This window comes from Salvelinus namaycush, chromosome 37 (assembly GCF_016432855.1).
Source record: "Salvelinus namaycush isolate Seneca chromosome 37, SaNama_1.0, whole genome shotgun sequence".
NCBI lineage: Eukaryota > Metazoa > Chordata > Actinopteri > Salmoniformes > Salmonidae > Salvelinus > Salvelinus namaycush.
This window is the reverse complement of record NC_052343.1, coordinates 15,289,635-15,308,594: the sequence shown is the minus strand read 5'-3', so window position 1 is coordinate 15,308,594 and position 18,960 is coordinate 15,289,635. Positions and strand designations below refer to the sequence as shown.

The window sequence follows — 18,960 nt, the reverse complement described above, 5'->3', positions numbered from 1 at the left end:
CAAAGTGATACGGGCCGCCTATTTCTACAATGTATCTAATTAAAATTTTATTTTAAACCTAACATGAACAACACAGTTAACTTTAAATGAAGAACAAAAAGCTATTTTTTGTTTTCATGAATTTGTACAATATTGCCAATTTTTACTTTATGGCTGTGGTAACTAGCTAGTCGAAACCATCTGACTTGTGGGAGAACAAGAGGGGAGGAGAAAGTCAGAGCGCCCAAACGCAATATGGGGCATGTAGTTTATTTTAATATAAGGCTAGGTCAACAGAAATTACAGTTCTGTATAATGGATATTTTGGATATTGATTAAAAAACTTTTTTTTAAATCCACAACTATTGTATTGGTTGGTTACCTCAAAATAAAAGGGCTGCATATAAACCAGATTATTCAGTAGTAAAATAAACTGCCACACTGGTTGTCTGATCACGATCGTACTCATCACAAATCCTATCACTCTCCAGGGGGAAAATAACTAGGCAACATGTTGAAAGTTATTTCAGATTCCTTTTAATCAGTTAACCAGGTACAGATAAACAAGTCCTGATTTAAAAGTGAACATAAAAACAAGAGCAGCCATTTCAATTATTCAAACTCAAGTTTTACAAGAGAATAGAGGACTAATTCAAAGCTTTCTCACCACATGGCAGTGAAATAAGGGCTTATATTTTGATCTCAATGCAAGGCTCTGACAAAGAGCAAACACTCCATTTAGCTTTTTAAGCATTTAAAGTAATAGCCAGCTGTATGCTCTTATTATGTTTTTGCAGGGGCTAGGCAGTCATACTACTGAACAAACAAATGTTCTGTGTACAATTCAGGACACTGCTAGTCAGATTTCACAGCCAGCAAAACATTAGGTTTGCTATAATATCAAACCAGGAGTTATAAATTACTTAAAAGTGCTCATATTTCCTTTTTTAATTCGGTAATTTTGACCACATCATCACGGTATACAGAAAGCTGTTTGTGAAGTATGTCATTGTTTATATAAAAATATAGATACATTAAAATTCTCAAATATTTAAAATAGAAAATGTTATATGATGTTAATTTAAAAGCATGGCAGGATTAGCATATATCCCTTGTTCAAAAATCTGAATGAATAACGTTCATCTACATAATAAAACTAAAAGACCTCTACTGAATCAAAAGTTTCCAGTGTAAGGCAAACCAGCATTCTCCCTGCACCTTAAGGAAACATGTTTGAATTAATGATACAGTTGAGTATCTTTTGGTCTCATGCTGTAAACATTGTTTAATGCTTATCAGTCCAAATTGCATTCTCACGACGCAAGAGGAAATTTGTTTTTGTCTTATATCCCAGAAGGTTTGTCAGTTTTTCATAGAATCAGACCCTAAGGATTGATCTACAGAATATTTAAATTTTGATGAACAGCACCCCAGTGACCACTGCGAAACCAGTGAGAATCATGGCCACCTTGGAGATGCGGTTCTGCGGGGAGCTCAGCTCATGGGGCAGGATCTCCATGAAGGTGATATACATGAAGGTGCCAGACGCCAGGCCTGCTAATGTGGACCTGGCCAGCTAGTGCTGGGGGGACGACTTGGTCTGGGTGAGGGCAATGCCCAGCCCAATGCCCAACGGGGACATGAGGGCAAAGAGCAGGAGGCAACCTACCACGGCTGCCCGCCGCAGCTTGCCCTGGGCCAGCTTTAGGGCTAGACTGAAAGAGATGATGCTCTTGTGGAGGAGTAGAGCAACACAGATCTCCAGCACCTCTTGACTGTCCTCCTGTAACCCCACAGCCAGGCCCTCGAACACTGAGTGCAGAGATAAAGAAAATACTAGACTGAAGGCCCGGATGGACAAGGTGGAGTTAAAGTCCACATGAAAGTAGGCATCCTGGGCCTCCCGGGTGGTGCAGTGGTCTAGGGCACTGCATCGCAGTGCTAACTGCGCCACCAGAGTCTCTGGGTTCGCGCCCAGGCTCTGTCGCAGCCGGCCGCGACCGGGAGGTCCATGGGGCGACGCACAATTGGCATAGCGTCGTCCGGGTTAGGGAGGGTTTGGCCGGTAGGGATATCCTTGTCTCATCGCGCTCCAGCGACTCCTGTGGCGGGCCGGGCGCAGTGCGCGCTAACCAAGGGGGCCAGGTACACGGTGTTTCCTCCGACACATTGGTGCGGCTGGCTTCCGGGTTGGAGGCGCGCTGTGTTAAGAAGCAGTGCGGCTTGGTTGGGTTGTGCTTCGGAGGACGCATGGCTTTCGACCTTCGTCTCTCCCGAGCCCGTACGGGAGTTGTAGCGATGAGACAAGATAGTAATTACTAGCGATTGGATACCACGAAAATTGGGGAGAAAATGGGATAAAATTTTAAAAAAAGAAAAAAAAAAGAAAAAAAAAGAAAGTAGGCATCCTCTCCCCCTAGTTCCTCCCTACCATGGGAGTGGTGGGAGTATCTCTGGCCAATTCTGTCATGTGATTGGACGCTGGAGTCCACCAATAGTGCACGTTTTTCTTCAGAGTGGCCCGCCGATCGGTCTTTGAGGGCCAAGACTATTTGCTCCAGCACCAGGACCAAGAAGAAGCCCATGGCTATGATAAACTCGGGTAGAGGGAACTGAAGCTGGAAGGGGTAGATTGACAGATAAGAGGATAACACACACTTTATAATTTACCTGGCAGAATTAACTACCACAAAGCTAGCCTAATCAGTCAGCAGATTAAGCTGACAAATGTAACATTAAAAATACATTAAAAAAAGTGACTGCAAACAGAAATTGATGAGTCTTCACAGAAAGTCCTTCATCTGTATTTTTCTCAGCATTCAACTTTGACACAGAGATTAAAAATGTCATTCTGACATCAAGCAATACAGGGCAGGCCAAGATAACGCTGTACTTCCTAAATACTAATCAGATGTGAAATGACTAACCGAAGGGCAGAAACCAAAAAAAGACACAGCTAATGGGGACTTCCCCAAATTCTTACTGTGATGCCCAGGCTACTAAATGCTTCATTGATCCCAGATAGGTAGTCAGGGACCAGGTCCAGAAGGCAAGTAGCAAAGAACACTCCTCCAGCGAAGCAGCTCACCAAGCTCACTACCTTGTGACGCATTTCTGTGGCATTCAATAGACACAACTCAGCCACAAATGTATCAGCCAGTCATGCAAGTTTATTGAAAGGCTCTACAACAAGTAAGGTCAATGTTTTAACCTGTTGGTCTTCGTCTGGTCTCCATGGAAAAGATATACAGAGTTGACAGACTACATCTTGACAACATCCGGGAACAGATTACACAAAAGTGAGTAGGTATGTCCTCTTTTTACTAATTTACCTGCACTTAATTATTCAGCCCTGTGCAAAGTTATCGAATGTGCATGGAAGTTGAACCCACTTACATTCTACTGTCTTTACATGGATTTGGGGGTCTTTCTGTTTCGTGTAGGGTTTGTGAAAGGAAGGAACACATAGGAGTCAACAAGTAAGTTTACAGTCAGGACTTCTTTTCGGGTAAATCCGTTTGAATTCAATCACTTTTTGACAGCATCCTTTTTGATTTAAACAAAACTTTCCTACATGTTTGCACATGGAAGAAGTGGTCAGAAAGTGACTTTTTGAACCTGAATCCCAAAACATTCAGGAGATAAAGGTGCTCAAAGTTGACCCATTTTGCATACCCACCATACCATGAGACATCCATGTCTTCATCACTGGAAAAGAGAAACGGTTGAGTTTGATATCATTTAAAAGCTTACAAACAGGGTTATCAAACTATTTAATCATTTCTTGAACAATATGTTTTTTTAATAAAGATTACATTTTTTACCGTTTAACATCAATTATCTAAAAAGTCTGATTTTATTTCTTCATATTCACATACATATATAAAATATATTTTGATTTGTTTAACACTTTTTTGGTTACTACATGATTCCATATGTGTTATTTCATCATTTTGATCTCTTAATTATTATTCTACAATGTAGAACATTTTAAAAAATAAAGAAAAACCCTGGAATGAGTAGGTGTGTCCAAACTTTTGACTGGTACTGTATGTTGTAGCTTAGACCCTATTTTTACATCATCTGAGGTTTTTGTGTTGTGCCCGCCATCGGTTGAGACACAACATTCTCTTAAATACAGGGTGGGTGTCATTTCAATCATAGGTCCATTCTATGAAATATATTTATATCCCTTCAGACCTCTCTAATTTAGCTGGTACACCATTGACATTTTAATTGAATTGAAATTTTTGCTTCTAATTACTAACACAAAGATTGCCGCTGGTCCACCCATTGTCGAATGTCAACTTAAATGGTAATGTATATTCTATGATCTCAATAGGTTTCCTATGGAGAATTGACAGTATAATATGAAACAACTGATATTCCCATACAAGTCAACATTGTGTGTAATTGACATTTAAGAAGGAAAAAAGTTTTTTTTAATTAAAAAAACATATTTTTAAAGAAATTATGAAATAATTTAAAAACCCTGTTCATAAGCTTTTAAATATATAAATCTCAACTGTTTATCTTTTCCAGTGATGAAGAGATGGATGTCTCATGGTATGGTGTGTGTATGCAAAATAGGTCAACTTTGAGGACTTTTATCTCTTGACTATTTTGGCATTCAGGTCCAAAAAGTAACTTTCTGAGCACTTCTACAATGGGAAAATATGTAAGGAAGGTTCTATTCAATTCAAAAGGGGTGCTGTCAAAAAGTGATTTAATACAAATGGCTTTACCTTTAAGTCACATTCTCTAAATTAATTTTTATCTGAAGTGCCACTTACCTTGGTCTACATTGCACCTCCCTGCCCCCCTGACTAAGCACAAAGGGGCGAAGCCACAAACCAGTGTGATGGAGAAAAGAACAACCAATGCTCCCAGCTTTACCTCCAGGCCAGGGACATCAGCTGGGTTCATCTGCACTTCAGATGGCCACCCGGAGAGGGCAACAGAAGAAGATCCTTTTCTGAGAGCCATGTCTGCACAACCTGCTTCTCTCTCACGTCCGAGTAAAACAGCAAAATGTAGCTCTCAGATGCTCTCCATTGGCTTACAGTTGAATGGGGAGGGGAGACCACCTGCATCAGAGAAGTTTGAGGAACATTTGCCTACATTCAAGTCAATACAAATAAACACAGTTTTACATTTATTGCAAACATTTTCATAGTGCCCATGGTTTAGGGTGAGAGACTTCTGTGACAATGTCACATTGTAACATCTGCTCTGGGATCTTGGCAAACAAATAATATGAATTCCCAGATACAGTATGTGAAATGATCTGGAAAGTAAAGTTTGTGTAGGAAAGGGGGGCATAGAAAGCATGTGACTGATCTAACATCAGATAACATTAAATTGCTTTACTGGGACTGTTAGAATATCCTGTATAGCTGGTTAGAAAGTTTTAAAAACTATAGCTATTCCATCAAAAGTTTTCAACAATTTGAATAAACGTATAGCTTTCTGCCTATGGCATCTCTCACATTACAAATCGCAAGCAATAAATCATGTATTACCTAATGTCGTATTCTCTCATAAAATAACAGCCTTGGTGAGCAGCTTGTATTGGCACAGACTTAATAAGAAGTGGGGAAAAAGGCAGCAAAATTACATTACTGCTATTCCAAAAAATTGCACTCCGTACGGGAAGTGATGAGTCATGTCGTGGGAAATTGCAAGATTATGTTATAATGCTTGTATTGCATTATAATGGTTGTTTTATTCGACAGAATAGAGTATTGTGTGTGTGATCCACTGAGGATGGGCCTCTATGAGATAGCACTGACAGAGGAGATTTACGATGTCTTTAGGTGATAAAACCTAAAGAACATTCCAGAGGACATGAGCTAATGGTTCTGTTCTATGCCGTACCAGGGAGAGACGGTTCTAGTTTGGAGTAGGAGGGCCAGACACTGGTCTTTACAATGAAAACTGTTGAAACAGCAGTAACTGTCTGCTATGGTTTATAGATATCTTTCATACAAATCTTAACCTTTGTGAACTGTTCCTAAAATCTGTGGTTCGTCAGTGTAAGTTGAGAGGGGTGTATCTTGGCTATAAAAGATCTTTGTACTTTTCTGTTGGTACTTCTCAACGGTTCATTAGAAATAGTGAATTGTTGAAAGTCAAATGCTATTGCAAAGCTTATTATTATAAAATATGTAGTTTAAGTATAACTCTGACTGGTGTGTAGTTTGTAACTCTCCTCATTTGGTAAAGCAGAAATATGCCACCACAGTCAGCTGATCAGAATGAGGCTGGGACGACCTCGAGGGAGGGGCATATCCCGGATTCATCAACTCTCAGTGAAATCTGATCTCAAGTCAGATCTGCGTTTTAGCTGTCGATAGTTCATCTCAAGATTGGGGATCCGCTAAACATCACAGTGGCCCTGTTGATGAGGATGTGCTGATGAGGATGTGCCCAGCCTGGTTCCTACTGAAGTCCACAATCAGCTCCTTTGTTTTGCTGATGTTGAAGGAGAGGTTGTTTACCTGGCACTACGCCGGCAGAGTGCCTACCTACTCTTTGTAGGCCGTCTTGCTAGTGTTGGTAATCATACCTACTACTGTCATGTTGTCAGTGAACTTGATGATGGAGCTGGAACTATGTGAGGCCACGCTGTTGTGGGTATAAAAGGAGTACAGGAGGGGACTGAGAGCGTACCCTTGTGGGTCCCCTGTATTGAGGATCAGTGTGGAGGAGGTGCTGTTGCCTACCTTCACCACCTGGTCAGGAAGTCCAGGACCCAGTTGCAGAGGAAGGAGTTCAGTCCCAGGGCCATGAGCTTTGTGGTGAACATAGAGGGCACTATGGTATTGAAGGCAGAGCTGTCGTCGAACAGCATCCTCACATATGCATTCCTTTTGTCCAGGTGGGTGAGGTTCGTCTCGTGTCAGACCCGCTGAATTGCCCCTCCACTTTGTCCCTATACTTGTGTCTTGTCATCTTAATCAATCTGTATTAATCATATTTATTCTGTTTAACCATGCAATTGTGCCCGGTCACCTTGCCGTGTTTATAAGCAGCATCTCTCTCAGTTTCCTCACAAGGCTGCCATCAATCCAAGTCTTTTATTTGGTCATTCAGCAGACGCTCATATCTAGAGAGACTGACAGTCAGGGCATTCAACTAAGGTAGATAAAGAACATATCACAGTCATAGCATGAAAAAAAACACATCTATAACCGTTACTAAGAATGTTATTGTAGTTGAAGTGATCTGTTGGTTTATTCTGGAGGTTGGACTACTTTGAACATCATGGCCACAAGTTTTAAAGATTTTGAAAAAGCTAACCTTAAGTGCATGTGACAGATGGGAACAATAATAAATATCCTGTTGCCGTCTTCAGTTGCAGTCTTTCCTATATTTTTGTGATAGAACGCTTACTTCATTGAGAATTAATGTGCAGTTGAAATTTGTCCATAGAATCAATGACAGAAAAATACATGTTTTTCACGTCTGTAACCTTTCATTCAGCACCTGAAATGCACGTAATGTCAACGTATGGACATTTTTCTTACTAGGTAATGTATGTTATTGTAACGCTCGTCCTCCTCCTCGTCTGAGGATGAGCATGGATCGGACCAATATGCAGCGTGGTTTGAATACATACTTGTTTTATTAAAGAAAGACAAACACGAAAAAACACTTGATAAACTACAAAACAATAAACGACGTTAACAGACCTGAACTTGTGAACATATAACATGAACACACGAACGAAACGAACGAAAACAGTCCCGTGTGGCACAAACACTGACACAGGAACAATCACCCACAAACAAACAGTGAGAACAGCCTACCTTAATATGGTTCTCAATCAGAGGAAACGTAAAACACCTGCCCCTGATTGAGAACCATATCAGGCTAATTGAACATGAACCCAACATAGAAACACATAACATAGAATGCCCACCCAGCTCACGTCCTGACCAACTAAACAAAGACAAAACAAAGGAAATAAGGTCAGGAATGTGACAGTTATTACTTTCTGTATAGAATAAAAATATCTTGATTGCATAGTATATTGTTTAGAATTTAGGCCCATCTGTGTTTTTCAAAAGATCACCAACACAATTATTTTATGTATTTATTGAGAGAGGCAGAAATTGCTGATGCCACAACCCAGTTCTTATGAGGTGAGATTATGTGAGATCATAAAGAGGCAAACCTTGCCTTGTATAAAAAGAAAAAAACGGAGTTCCACGAGTCATATATAACTGCCCTATTTTGCCATAGTATACAGGAGATCCTATCCAGTTTATATTTGCCATAATAAAACCATAAAACAAAGAAACCATTAAACACAATATAAAGGACATGAATATATTAAATACATTCACTGACATTTTGGCTAAATGCCTGGTTTGGAATTCAGCATGTAGCTTTTGTATTTATGGTGTTATTATATGTACATGAATGCTCAACGACACTTTGTGTTTCCTCCAGCTCCTGATATTGTTAAAGGTCTCCAGCAAAAGCTCCTCTCAATAATCCTTGAAGAACATGTCACTGGAAGGGTTCTAACAAAACTGCTTTAGCCCAGGATGGATACTGGGATGCACATACAGTACCAGTCAAAAGTTTGGACACACCTATTCATTCCAGGGGTTTTCTTTATTTTTTACTATTTTCTACATTGTAGAAAAATAGAAGACTTCAAAACTATGAAATAACACATATGGAATCATGTAGTAATATATATATTTTTAAACAAATCAAAATATATTTGATATTTTAGATTATTCAAAGTAGCCACCTTGATACCTTGATGACATCTTTGCACACTCTTGGCACATTCTCTCAACCAGCTTCATGAGGTAGTCACCTGGAATGCATTTCAATTAACAGGTATGCCATGTTAAAAGTTAATTTGTGGAATTTCCTTCCTTAATGCGTTTGAGCCAATCAGTTGTGTTGTGACAAGGTAGGGGGGTATACAGAAGATAGCCCTATTTGGTAAAAGACCATGCTCATATTATGGCAAGAACAGCTCAAATAAACAAAGAGAAACGACAGTCCATTATTACTTTAAGACATGAAGATCAGTCAATCGGAAAATTTCAAGAACTTTTAAGGTTTCTTCAAGTGCAGTCGCAAAAACCATCAAGTGCTATGATGAAACTGGCTCTCATGAGGACCGCCACAGGAAAGAAAGACCAGAGGATAAGTTCATTAGAGTTACCAGCCTCAGAAATTGCAGCCCAAAAAAGAAATGCTTCACAGAGTTCAAGTAACAGAAACATCTCAACATCAACTGTTCAGAGAAGACTGCGTGAATCAGGCCTTCATGGTCCAATTGCTGCAAAGAAACCATTACTAAAAGACACCAATAAGAAGAAGAGACTTGCTTGGGCCAAGAAACACGAGTAATGGACATTAGACCGGTGGAAATCTGTCCTTTGGTCTGATGAGTCCAAATGTGAGATTTTTGGTTCCAACCGCCGTGTCTTTGTGAGACGCAGAGATGTATGTGTGTTATTTCTGTCACGACTCCTACCGAAGGTGGCTCCCCTTCCTGTTCGGGTGGCGCTCGGCGGTCGTCGTCACCGGCCTACTAGCTGCCACTGATCCCTTTTCCCCTTTCTGTTTATTGGTTTCACCTGTGTTGTGTGTAGGCTGATTAGTCGGGCTATGTTAGCCAGTAGGCCCGCCTGCTCTTTGTGCGGGATTGTTTTGTGTTGCTCTGAGCACGTTTGATGTTGACGTGTTTCGTTCGTGGGTTTTTTCTCCGGACTGTTTGAGTCCCCGTGTTTGGGGCATTTGTTTTGTGTGCGCCCTGTGTTTCGTGGGGTGGCTTATGTTCGCCGTGTGTGCAATAAATAGCACTACCCTGTACTCTCTGCTTCCTGCGCCTGACTTCGCACCCACTACGCCCAGAGCGTTACAATTTCATAGTTTTGATGTCTTCACTATTATTCTACAATGTAGAAAATAGTGAAAATAAAGAAAAACCCTTGAATGAGTAGGTGTTTCCAAACTTTTGACTGGTACTGTAAGTACCAAGCATCAGAGTAGGTTTCTAAGCTGTGCCAGGAACAGAGCACAGACTGAATCAAGGCTGTGACCAAAAATGTTGATGTTAAAATGGAGGGAAATAGGGCACTGGGTATGGTGCAGAGACTGAGAGCATTGGGGCTGAGTGGGCAGTCTGCTACCCAGTTCAGCCCCCTCCTGCGAAGCACTTCCAGATTAGCCTCCATTAGCTTCAGTGGCTCCCAGTCATTGATAATGGTGCCACACAACAGAGAGGTTTTCAACCATATGTGTGCTCAGCACTGCTTTTTCTGCCTGCTTGGCTCAGGGTCACTGGGTTTAAAGGCCTCAGCCTTGAACTTTTGGTCGAGTCTCTGTTGTAGTTCCTCAACGAAAGATCCTATGTCACCTACCTCACAACACAAAGAAAGAATGCCCTAACACAGACACAAGATTCAAGACTCAAGATACATTGTATGATGCATGTTCATACATATAATTATAAATAACACAACTAGAGAATGTTATATGTCAAATGACTGGACCTCAGAACTGTGGCCATCAAGGACTGCAGTTGTGCACATCCCTGCTCATTAAAACCACACTGGCATGCAAGCTATGTAGGCCAACAGGCGATATCTAGACAGTTTTTCAGATGATGGGTCGTGTCCTGGGCACAGTTTTCGGGCAAGTGAGCTGTGGAAAGTGACTGCAGGCATACTCTGTCACATGTCTCTGGATGGCACCAGTAATTCCCTCGCCACGCACACTAGGAGCCACCCCCAGCCCTTGCACCACAATGGTCTCCCCACCATCCACCAGCAGGACAGACTTTAACGCCACCTATAGGGTAAAGGGAATGACACAATTTCACAAAGTTGCATTCAAGATCACAACATTTGGCTGCCTTTTCCATTGTTGATCAGTCAATCAACTACAAAGAATAGTGAGACAAAAAGATCAGTGTCTATTGGAAATGGATAAGTGCAAAGAGAGCAGTGAACACATACAGTGAACTACAAAGATTGGCTCACCACCCTGCTATCCATTTTTGCAAGGAACACCAACCGACCAGGCTCTTCCAACCATCATTGACGTGCCAGCCATGTAGTCCAAACCATCAAAACTGCTTTGACATATCCATGACCTGTTCAAAGTCAGAACTCCAGATGGTGTGACACACTTTTAGATTTTGCCATGATCCCCTGGTTTTGCTCAGACTTTCCTACTGCAAAAACGCCTCAATAGAGAATGTTGGCAAAAGTATAGGCCTTTGCCTACTTCAGAACTCAATACGATACTGTAACTGATCCTTTCCAGTATGTCCAGTATCATCTCTAACTCACTGCTGCATTTTGCCTCCAAAGTATTCACACCCTCTTCTGTTTTTTTATTGGTAAATTGCCCTGCCCAATCAAATGCGTAAAGTGGGAGGGACTTCGGGGTTATTTGACGATTATGAATTGCACAACGTCGGTATAAATGTACTGATTTATAAAAGGACATGTTTTTGCATTATGGCATAAGTAAGAAACAGAGCGAAATCTACATACTCTATCAGTTAGTGATTTTAGAGCCAACAGGTTGCGCGTAGGCGACGCACATCCGCCGTGTTAGTATGGTTATTCGCCCAACGAGATGATTGACATAAGAATTGCCAGCTGGATTTTTGGGAGAAATGCGTTTTACACTGGTTGATCTTTAAATACTACTCGTCTGCATTTTTCACCACACTTTGGGCCTACTATTGTTGTAATGCTCTTGAAGTAGACCTATATATATATTCGGAACAGTCAACGCTTATGAAAACAGCAGCAGACAAGTAAGTTGTTTGTGGTGACATGAGGACTATAGTCGGAGAGTACAATGTAACTCTTGTTTATCCGGCTTGACAGGGAAGGGAATCCTACACATGATCGAGGTATAGTGTCAAACTGAACATCTAATTCGAACCAATAAGGCAATCGTTTACGAATGTTGAATTTTAATGGATCAACTTTATTCAAGTTCCGCCATTTAATAGTGTGAGATCATTATCTGAACACTTGGCAGAAATATGCAGGCAATAGCCTACAACTTAGAAAACATACGTATAGACTGACTATAGTTTATTAAATAATTCTGGTGTGGGTCACGTGATATTATTATTTCTGCTAGCCTAACTTGTAGGTCTACATATTACATTTGAGGCCAAAAAAGTCTAATGGTTGTGATTTTATGAGGGGTACAATTACTATTGAGAAAGCCTATCAGTTTTTATTGCAACTGTGTGTGTGTGTGTGTGTGTGTGTGTGTGTGTGTGTGTGTGTGTGTGTGTGTGTGTGTGTGTGTGTGTGTGTGTGTGTGTGTGCGTGTACCAGGATGCTGATATCCTCTTGCGAAAGGACTCCCACTGATCAAACAGTAATAATATACACTGCTCAAAAAAATAAAGGGAACACTTAAACAACACAATGTAACTCCAAGTCAATCACACTTCTGTGAAATCAAACTGTCCACTTAGGAAGCAACACTGATTGACAATAAATTTCACATGCTGTTGTGCAAATGGAATAGACAAAAGGTGGAAATTATAGGCAATTAGCAAGACACCCCCAATAAAGGAATGGTTCTGCAGGTGGTGACCACAGACCACTTCTCAGTTCCTATGCTTCCTAGCTGATGTTTTGGTCACTTTTGAATGCTGGCGGTGCTCTCACTCTAGTGGTAGCATGAGACGGAGTCTACAACCCACACAAGTGGCTCAGGTAGTGCAGTTCATCCAGGATGGCACGTCAATGCGAGCTGTGGCAAAAAGGTTTGCTGTGTCTGTCAGCGTAGTGTCCAGAGCATGGAGGCGCTACCAGGAGACAGGCCAGTACATCAGGAGACGTGGAGGAGGCCGTAGGAGGGCAACAACCCAGCAGCAGGACCGCTACCTCCGCCTTTGTGCAAGGAGGTGCACTGCCAGAGCCCTGCAAAATGACCTCCAGCAGGCCACAAATGTGCATGTGTCTGCTCAAACGGTCAGAAACAGACTCCATGAGGGTGGTATGAGGGCCCGACGTCCACAGGTGGGGGTTGTGCTTACAGCCCAACACCGTGCAGGACGTTTGGCATTTGCCAGAGAACACCAAGATTGGCAAATTCGCCACTGGTGCCCTGTGCTCTTCACAGATGAAAGCAGGTTCACACGCACATGTGACAGACGTGACAGAGTCTGGAGACGCCGTGGAGAACGTTCTGCTGCCTGCAACATCCTCCAGCATGACCGGTTTGGCGGTGGGTCAGTCATGGTGTGGGGTGGCATTTCTTTGTGGGGCCGCACAGCCATCCATGTGCTCGCCAGAGGTAGCCTGACTGCCATTAGGTACCGAGATGAGATCCTCAGACCCCCTGTGAGACCATATGCTGACACATGCACATTTGTGGCCTGCTGGAGGTCATTTTGCAGGGCTCTGGCAGTGCACCTCCTTGCACAAAGGCGGAGGTAGCGGTCCTGCTGCTGGGTTGTTGCCCTCCTACGGCCTCCTCCACGTCTCCTGATGTACTGGCCTGTCTCCTGGTAGCGCCTCCATGCTCTGGACACTATGCTGACAGACACAGCAAACCTTTTTGCCACAGCTCGCATTGATGTGCCATCCTGGATGAACTGCACTACCTGAGCCACTTGTGTGGGTTGTAGACTCCGTCTCATGCTACCACTAGAGTGAAAGCACCGCCAGCATTCAAAAGTGACCAAAACATCAGCCAGGAAGCATAGGAACTGAGAAGTGGTCTGTGGTCACCACCTGCAGAACCATTCCTTTATTGGGGGTGTCTTGCTAATTGCCTATAATTTCCACCTTTTGTCTATTCCATTTGCACAACAACATGTGAAATATATTGTCAATCAGTGTTGCTTCCTAAGTGGACAGTTTGATTTCACAGAAGTGTGATTGACTTGGAGTTACATTGTGTTGTTTAAGTGTTCCCTTTATTTTTTTGAGCAGTGTATATAACTCCACCCTTTAACAGCTCTCTGAGCAGTTGCCACACCTTCTTCATGCTTTATAAATCTTCACTTACAACAACATAGATATGAGTTTCAAATACTTTAATAACAAAGAGTTGTAACGTTGACAGTGCAATAAGAGAAGAACTGAATTGATAAATATTTTGTAGCACTTCTAACTGCTGTTTTGTTTCTTCTAGGACATGGATGTAGAGAATGGAGAGCTGTTTTTCGGACACAAGGAGGACAGTATGACAGAGGAGAGTTGGGGACTGGAAGGGCCATTTTCTTGCTCTGATGTCATCTATGCTGGCTCTGAAAAACCCCTGGATGAATGCACGGTAGACCCCCAAAGTGTGCGGATGGTTTCCCATTATGACTAGTTGTACAATATAGTGAGCAAAGTTGCAAAGACCTGGGGCTATATTTACTCAACTTTATTTCTTAACACATTATTAACATGTAATATACCATTTGCTTAAAGTATTACCAAATTCCTCTCCATATGTTACAGGGTCTAAACGACAGCGAGCCAGAGGATGTGCTTTATGCCATCAACCCAAATGATGTCTTCCCTACCAGAGCCCCAGTGGAGACCTCCTCAGAGAGCGACAGTGGCATCTCTGAGGAACCTTGCTCCGAGAGCCCCCTAGCTGCCACGGTGGACCCCTCTCAGGCCTCCACAACTATCTATCAGGTGGTCTATGACATCAGCACCCTGGCCAACATCAAGACGGAGCCAGAGCAGCATAGTGTCGATGTCATTTCCATAGAACTCGGTGTGTGTGTGTGTGTGTGTGTGTGTGTGTGTGTGTGTGTGTGTGTGTGTGTGTGTGTGTGTGTGTGTGTGTGTGTGTGTGTGTGTGTGTGTGTGTGTGTGTCCATGTGTGTTGGTTGGGAGTTTACTCTCTTTTCCTATGTCAGATGAGTGGCGTTCTCAGATGTTGATCTCGGAGTCCTGTATTGTCAACGAGTTACCCCTAGTATCCGCTGAGAGATTTGACCATGGTCACCTTTCTACCCACTCTGCTTCCACCTCAGGCCCCACCAGTCCAGACAGCCCACTGGTGAGACTTAAAAGGGGCAAGTTGACTCAAAAATCTGAATTTTCGCCTCCCGGGTGGCGCAGTGGTCTAGGGCACTGCATCACAGCGCTAGCTGTGCCACCAGAGTCTCTGGGTTCGCGCCCAGGCTCTGTCGCAGCCGGCCGCGACCGGGAGGTCCGTGGGGCGACGCACAATTGGCCTAGCGTCGTCCGGGTTAGGGAGGGTCTGGCCGGTAGGGATATCCTTGTCTCATCACGCTCCAGCGACTCCTGTGGCGGGCCGGGCGCAGTGCACGCTAACCAAGGGGGCCAGGTGCACGGTGTTTCCTCCGACACATTGGTACGGCTGGCTTCCGGGTTGGAGGCGCGCTGTGTTAAGAAGCAGTGCGGCTTGGTTGGGTTGTGCTTCGGAGGACGCATGGCTTTCGACCTTCGTCTCTCCCGAGCCCGTACGGGAGTTGTAGCGATGAGACAAGATAGTAATTACTAGCGATTGGATACCACGAAAATTTAGGAGAAAAGGGGGTAAAAAAAAAATAATAATAAAATAAAATAAATAAAAAATCTGATTTTTCAGATATTTTCACACCACAAAAGTGGTCTAATGCCAAGATAAGTCCATATTCAATGGCATCTGTTGTGAAGATCCCGCCATATGCATTAGGACAAAGTTGCAGGGCTCAATCGCAAATGAATAGGGAATGTTTTTACCATCTAATTAGATGTAAACAGTGACAATCTTTCCTGCTTACTTATAATTGAGGCCTGCAAATGTATTGTAAAGATGTGGTGAAATCCATAGGCCTCAGTCCCTAATGAATGGACAAGATAGGCACAATATGAAGATAGTGAGGGAGGGGGATAGTTAGTCTGAGACCCCAGGTGGTTGTTCAAGTGTCTCTCTATGGGATTATGGCGGTGAGGATTATAAACACAATATCCTCTTCTCCTGATCAGCTTTACCCTGACCTCACGCTGACTGAGGAGGAGCAGAAACTGCTGAACCAAGAGGGGATCTCTCTGCCGAACAACATGCCCCTTACCAAGGTCAGACACACACGCACGGTAGATGTTACACTATTCTATGTACCCCAAATCCATTACTCCCCTGCATGCGCTTGGATTACATTACTTTTGCATAACAACTTTGACATGACAAATTACTTTGTTGTATATTTTTTATGATTTGACTGAAACTGACTGAAATTGTTTAGCTCTGAGTTGAATTGCATCTAAATGTACTGGACTGAATTCCCTTCTAGGCTGAGGAACGGATTCTGAAAAAAGTGAGACGCAAAATACGCAACAAACAGTCAGCCCAGGACAGCCGTCGCAGGAAGAAGGACTATGTGGATGGGCTTGAGAGCAGGTGAGGCCTGAGGCTTCTATTTGGCTCCATGAAAATTGGACCCACTATGTAGTTCATGGTGGATAACCTCTATAAACAAGTCACTTGCATTTCCTTAGCATTTTCATTTGTGGTACAACAGTGAGGCATGTGCAGTAGGAAGTCCTGACAATGGGTCCTTATGTTCTATTTTGCCACTGAGTTATTGTTGACTCTCCTCAATGGGGCGACACTGTCGGACAGTAGGAATGCTTTTCTGTCAGTGACCCTAGGTATTTTCTGTGTCTCAGGGCAGCGGCTTGCTCAGCGCAAAACAAAGAGCTGCAGAGGACAGTGGAACAGCTGGAGAAACACAACATGTAAGTAAATTGGCTATCACCTTTTTGCACTGATGATGCTCAATGATGATGTTTGTGTCTTGTTAGTTCTGGTGTTTTTATAATATCTCCATGCACAGGTCTCTCCTGGCTCAGCTGCGCAGACTACAGTCGCTGATCAAGCAGACGGTCACTAAAGCAGCACAGACCAGCACCTGCGTCATGGTGAGATCAACATGTCCCTCCTCCATGCCTTTGTGTATTTTCAGGGTGATCTTAAAAAAAGTGAATTGAACGTGTGTCTGTTGTTTCCCATCAGATTATCCTCTTCTCTCTGGGCCTCATCATCTTCCCAAGTTACAGCCCCTTCAACTGGGGCGCCTCATCCATAGAAGAGGACTATACACCAAAAGGGGGTTAGTTATCCATTTAGGAATTAATAATGGATTATTTTTCTTCTGAAAACTATGAAAGTTAAATAGCCTTCCCTCTTCTTTACTGTTTCAGTTATCTCCAGAAACATCCTCACAGATCCTGCTTCATCCTTGCAAGCTTCTGAGGATGTGGATAACCATATCATTCAGCCAGATTCCCCACCCGTTTCCCGTGACCTCAGTCAATCAGATCCCCCGGATGCTTCCAGAATACTAAAGCAACCAATAGAAAGTCCCGAAATCACTGACATTGAGGGTGTGGCCCTGGAGGAGAGCCAACCAGGGAACAGCTCGACTCTGGTTGACGGGCAGACTGAACCTCTGGCCCTGGGCCTGGTGTCAGCAACGGGAAAAGGGAGCACAAGCCTTGACCCCACCAAACCAGCCCACGCTGATGAGATGTAGACAGTGTTGATTAACTAGTTTGACTGCATTCCATTTGCTTTATAGAGCTCTTCAAAGCTCCTTGCATTCATTATGGACAATGGGAGGAATATGCTGGGGCAATCCAATATGCTGCCCCATCACAACATTGGTTTTCAACCAGACCCCATTGGGTGCCTTCAATGTCTAACCATTGCCTTACTCTTTTTTGGTGCTGTGGTGCAAACAAGGTTTAATCTGGGATTCGGTGGAATGGTCTTCAAAATGGGTTAAACATTTTTGACTTTTCTATTTATGTACCACTTCTTAATGTTTGTATGGTAAAGGTTTCAGTACATTTCTAACTTTGAACTCCGAGGAGTTTGTTAGTACATCCTGTGGGAAGGATGAAGGTTGTTAGATTGTAGCCTCAAAAACACCACAGATATGAATATATTGTTTTGGTTATGCATACTTTAAGTAAGTCTTAGTGTACAACACACACACTCCTTGAAAGTGAGCCTACACCGATGGATTATGTTTTTGACTAACTACCTTACTCGTGTGTACATTAAAATGTTTGTGAAACTGCCTAGCTAGTTTCTGACTGGCATCTGTGCTCAATGTAGTTTGCAGCTCCCATAACTGAATGCTGAGAGACTCATTTTGCACTGTAAGCAAACTGGCATATCTTTTGTGTGTACTTAAAAATGTCCTTTGGCCCTCATTCGGTTAAGAGATAAACAGTGTGTACAATCCAAACATGTCCTTATCTTAAGCATGACATTGTGGTCCAAATGTATACTCTTCACAGAACTTGCTATCCTAATTTTAGTGGTTGCTGGTGTCCTATTTTATGTGCTTTACTTTATATTTATTAAATGGAACAATACTGTTTTTGCTTTATGGTAATTATATAGCCTACCTGAAGTTTGACTATTCAGACCATTGAAGAAATCCATGATTTCTATCCGCATTATGCCTGCAGAGAAGAACAAAGTTGGTGATACCATCGATGTTGTGCATCGTATCGGCAAGAAGGAACAGCAAAACGATTCAAGACCAAAGGGTATCATCATCCTCTTGACTGACAGATTCTACAGGGATGCTGTCTGGAAAGCTGCAAGGAAGAAGGCGTTCCTTCAGAGTCATAATCTGCGTTTCACCGAGCATTTCAGCCCGGAGGACATAGAAAGAAGGAACAAGTTCTGGCCAACAATCAAGAAAGCACGAAATGAGGGAAAGGCTGCTTACTTTGTCGGAGGACGAGGCTTCATCAACGGTTCGAAAATTGATATTCCTTCGTAGAATCTCACCAGAGGGAACAGATTGATGGTTTCAGCCATGGTATTCTCATTTTCCTTGTACTGATTAACATTACCTAACAAGCCTCAGGTGACTATTTTTCAGAACACTCAGGTACCTCAATAATTTATTAGCTTGTTCTTGTATGACCAGACCAGAAGAAACCCTATTGTGTTTACAAACTCACGAAGAAGACCGAAAGTTGTATTTAT

At 42.7% G+C, this 18,960-nt stretch overlaps 1 protein-coding gene and 1 pseudogene across 6 annotated transcripts; one reads left to right on the top strand and one right to left on the bottom strand.

The window, feature by feature from the left end:
• Positions 1-1,387: 1,387 nt before the first annotated feature.
• LOC120031503 lies at positions 1,388-4,965 on the bottom strand (annotated as a pseudogene).
• Positions 4,966-11,588: 6,623 nt separating this feature from the next.
• LOC120031431 (cyclic AMP-responsive element-binding protein 3-like protein 4) lies at positions 11,589-18,338 on the top strand. Of its 6 annotated transcripts, none has more exons than XM_038977176.1 (10): positions 11,589-11,785; positions 14,137-14,292; positions 14,451-14,715; positions 14,861-15,003; positions 15,939-16,046; positions 16,244-16,350; positions 16,620-16,688; positions 16,787-16,871; positions 16,966-17,062; positions 17,154-18,338. In XM_038977176.1, exons 2-10 carry the CDS (start codon positions 14,140-14,142, stop codon positions 17,483-17,485), a joined length of 1,359 nt encoding a protein of 452 aa, XP_038833104.1. In that variant the 5' UTR covers positions 11,589-11,785; positions 14,137-14,139; the 3' UTR covers positions 17,486-18,338. The 6 variants fall into 6 exon arrangements, with proteins under 6 accessions (XP_038833104.1, XP_038833105.1, XP_038833106.1 ...); XM_038977177.1 differs by lacking the exon at positions 11,589-11,785 and adding an exon at positions 11,792-11,884 and having other exon boundaries at positions 14,137-14,277; XM_038977178.1 differs by lacking the exon at positions 11,589-11,785 and adding an exon at positions 11,792-11,884 and having other exon boundaries at positions 15,939-16,028.
• The last annotated feature ends 622 nt before the right edge of the window (positions 18,339-18,960 follow it).